Here is a 1,870-nt window from a genome sequence, read left to right on the forward strand (position 1 = left end):
GAGGTCGATGGCAGGAAGCTTGGCCCCAGTGATGTACTGGGCCATTCGCACTACCCTCTGTAGTGCATTACGGTCGGAGGCCGAGCAGTTTCCATACCAGGCAGTGATGCAACCAGTGCTCTCGATGGTGCAGCTGTAGAACCTTTTGAGGATCTGAGGACCCATGCAAAATATTTTCAGTGTCCTGAGGGGGAATAGGTTTTGTCTTGCCCGCTTCACAACTGTCATGGTGTGCTTGGTCCATGTTAGTTCGTTGGTGATGTGGACAACAACAAACTTGAAGCTCTCAACCTGCTCCACTGCAGCTCCGTTGATGAGAATGGGGGCGTGCTCAGTCCTCTTTTTCCTGTAGCCCACAATCATCTCCTTTGTCTTGATCATGTTGAGGGAGAGGTTGTTGTCCTGGCACCACACGGCCAGGTCTCTGACCTCCTCCCTATAGGCTGTCTCGCTGTTGTTGGTGATCAGGCCTACCACTGTTGTGTCATCGGCAAATGTAATGATGGTGTTGGAGTCGTGCCTGGCCGTGCAGCCATAAGTGAACAGGGAGTACAGGTGTTTCTCACATAGGTGTTCCTTTTGTCCATGTGGGAAAGGGCAGTGTGGAGTGCAATAGAGACTGCCTCATCTGTGGATCTGTTGGGGCGGTATGAAAATTGAAGTGGGTTCTGGGATAATGGTGTTGATGTGAGCCATGACCAGCCTTTCAGCAACAGTAGGCACGATTGTCAAATAAATAAATATGTAAATAAATATATAACCTAAAAAGACACATAAATACATGTCTTATATTGCAGTTTGACATGGCACATTACATAATTGTAGAATGGTAGACTATCAGAATCAAGTACAGTATATAAATCAGTTCTGCAAGTTCAAATTCATGTTCTGTTGGACCACAGAAGGCTGTCAGAGTGGTGTATCAGAATGAATTCTAGGGTGTACAGGAGTTCTTTTCGAACCACTTCCCAGGCGCAGTAAGTGAAATTCTGTGAAAATAAAAATGTACTGTTAAGGAAATGTCGTTTTTTTTTACATAGAGATAGTATCTAAACATTGTTTTCCATTATAGTGTATTTGCTTGTACCCTACTTTTTCTTTTAGGACTTCCGCGATGTTCCTAAAGTAGTTATTCAGCATCTTTGCCCTGATTAGATAATCACGTGTGTCCACACTCCCCATCATCTGACACAAGAAGAAAATAATTCAAATGTAACACACTTAAACAGTTAAGCTATCTGTATTGGCCTAGGTAGGTACTCACACACTCGCTCTCTTCAATCTGACGGTAGATAATGTTCTGAAAATACTCCAACTTCTGTTGGTCCCACATTGTCGGCAGTTCGTCAGTTCCAAACAATGTGTCGATGTTCTTCAATGTTTCATATATAGACTTAGCTGCACTGCTGCTCAACTGAAACGGACAACAATAATTTCAAATAACATAAATGGCATCGTAAAGTTGTCTGTCTACTTTCTAATCCTAACAGTTGCCAATACTATTTCATGCTGTAAAGGACACTTGGATATGCGCCCATGCGCTTACCTGTGGCGCCCCGGAGGATGCGAAAGCAGTGGCTGGGAATGCCATGAAGACATTCTCCTGCAGGCACTCCAGAGGAAAATGACCCCCCTGAAAGAAGGAGAAAACACATTTTTCACGTTGAGCTATTCAGTTAAACATAGTTGGATAATACATCTCAAGTCAAAAGTAATTTATAAAATCTACCATGTCTCTCAGTAGAATGTAGGTTGTTCCCACAAGATGTCGTTGTAGCTTGCAAGGCATGGGCATCGAGAAAACTTGCGCGAGGCAGAGGAAGGCGCTCATCCAAGTGATAGTCTGATGTGCCATTCTTATGGTAGTTAG

General features: G+C 43.8%; 1 protein-coding gene across 1 annotated transcript; it reads right to left on the minus strand.

Annotated features, from left to right (window-relative positions):
• Window positions 1-798: 798 nt before the first annotated feature.
• On the minus strand, window positions 799-1,855 carry LOC112225813 (interferon alpha-3-like). Its single transcript, XM_024389905.2, has 5 exons — window positions 1,730-1,855; window positions 1,547-1,633; window positions 1,265-1,414; window positions 1,093-1,185; window positions 799-989 (listed from the first exon to the last, which is right to left on the minus strand). Exons 1-5 carry the CDS (start codon window positions 1,853-1,855, stop codon window positions 882-884), a joined length of 564 nt encoding a protein of 187 aa, XP_024245673.1. The 3' UTR covers window positions 799-881.
• Between the last annotated feature and the right edge of the window lie 15 nt (window positions 1,856-1,870).

Source organism: Oncorhynchus tshawytscha, linkage group LG27 (genome assembly GCF_018296145.1).
Source record: "Oncorhynchus tshawytscha isolate Ot180627B linkage group LG27, Otsh_v2.0, whole genome shotgun sequence".
NCBI classification, from domain to species: Eukaryota; Metazoa; Chordata; class Actinopteri; order Salmoniformes; family Salmonidae; genus Oncorhynchus; species Oncorhynchus tshawytscha.

Excerpts from the sequence above, each read along its gene's own strand:
- LOC112225813 (XM_024389905.2), bottom strand. The coding sequence starts at position 1,855 with ATGGCACATCAGACTATCACTTGGATGAGCGCCTTCCTCTGCCTCGCG. Across the intron at positions 1,634-1,729 it reads ACATTCTACTGAGAGACATG|GGGGGTCATTTTCCTCTGGA; the intron begins GTAGATTTTATA and ends TCCTTCTTTCAG. Across the intron at positions 1,186-1,264 it reads AGATTGAAGAGAGCGAGTGT|ATGATGGGGAGTGTGGACAC; the intron begins GTGAGTACCTAC and ends TTCTTGTGTCAG.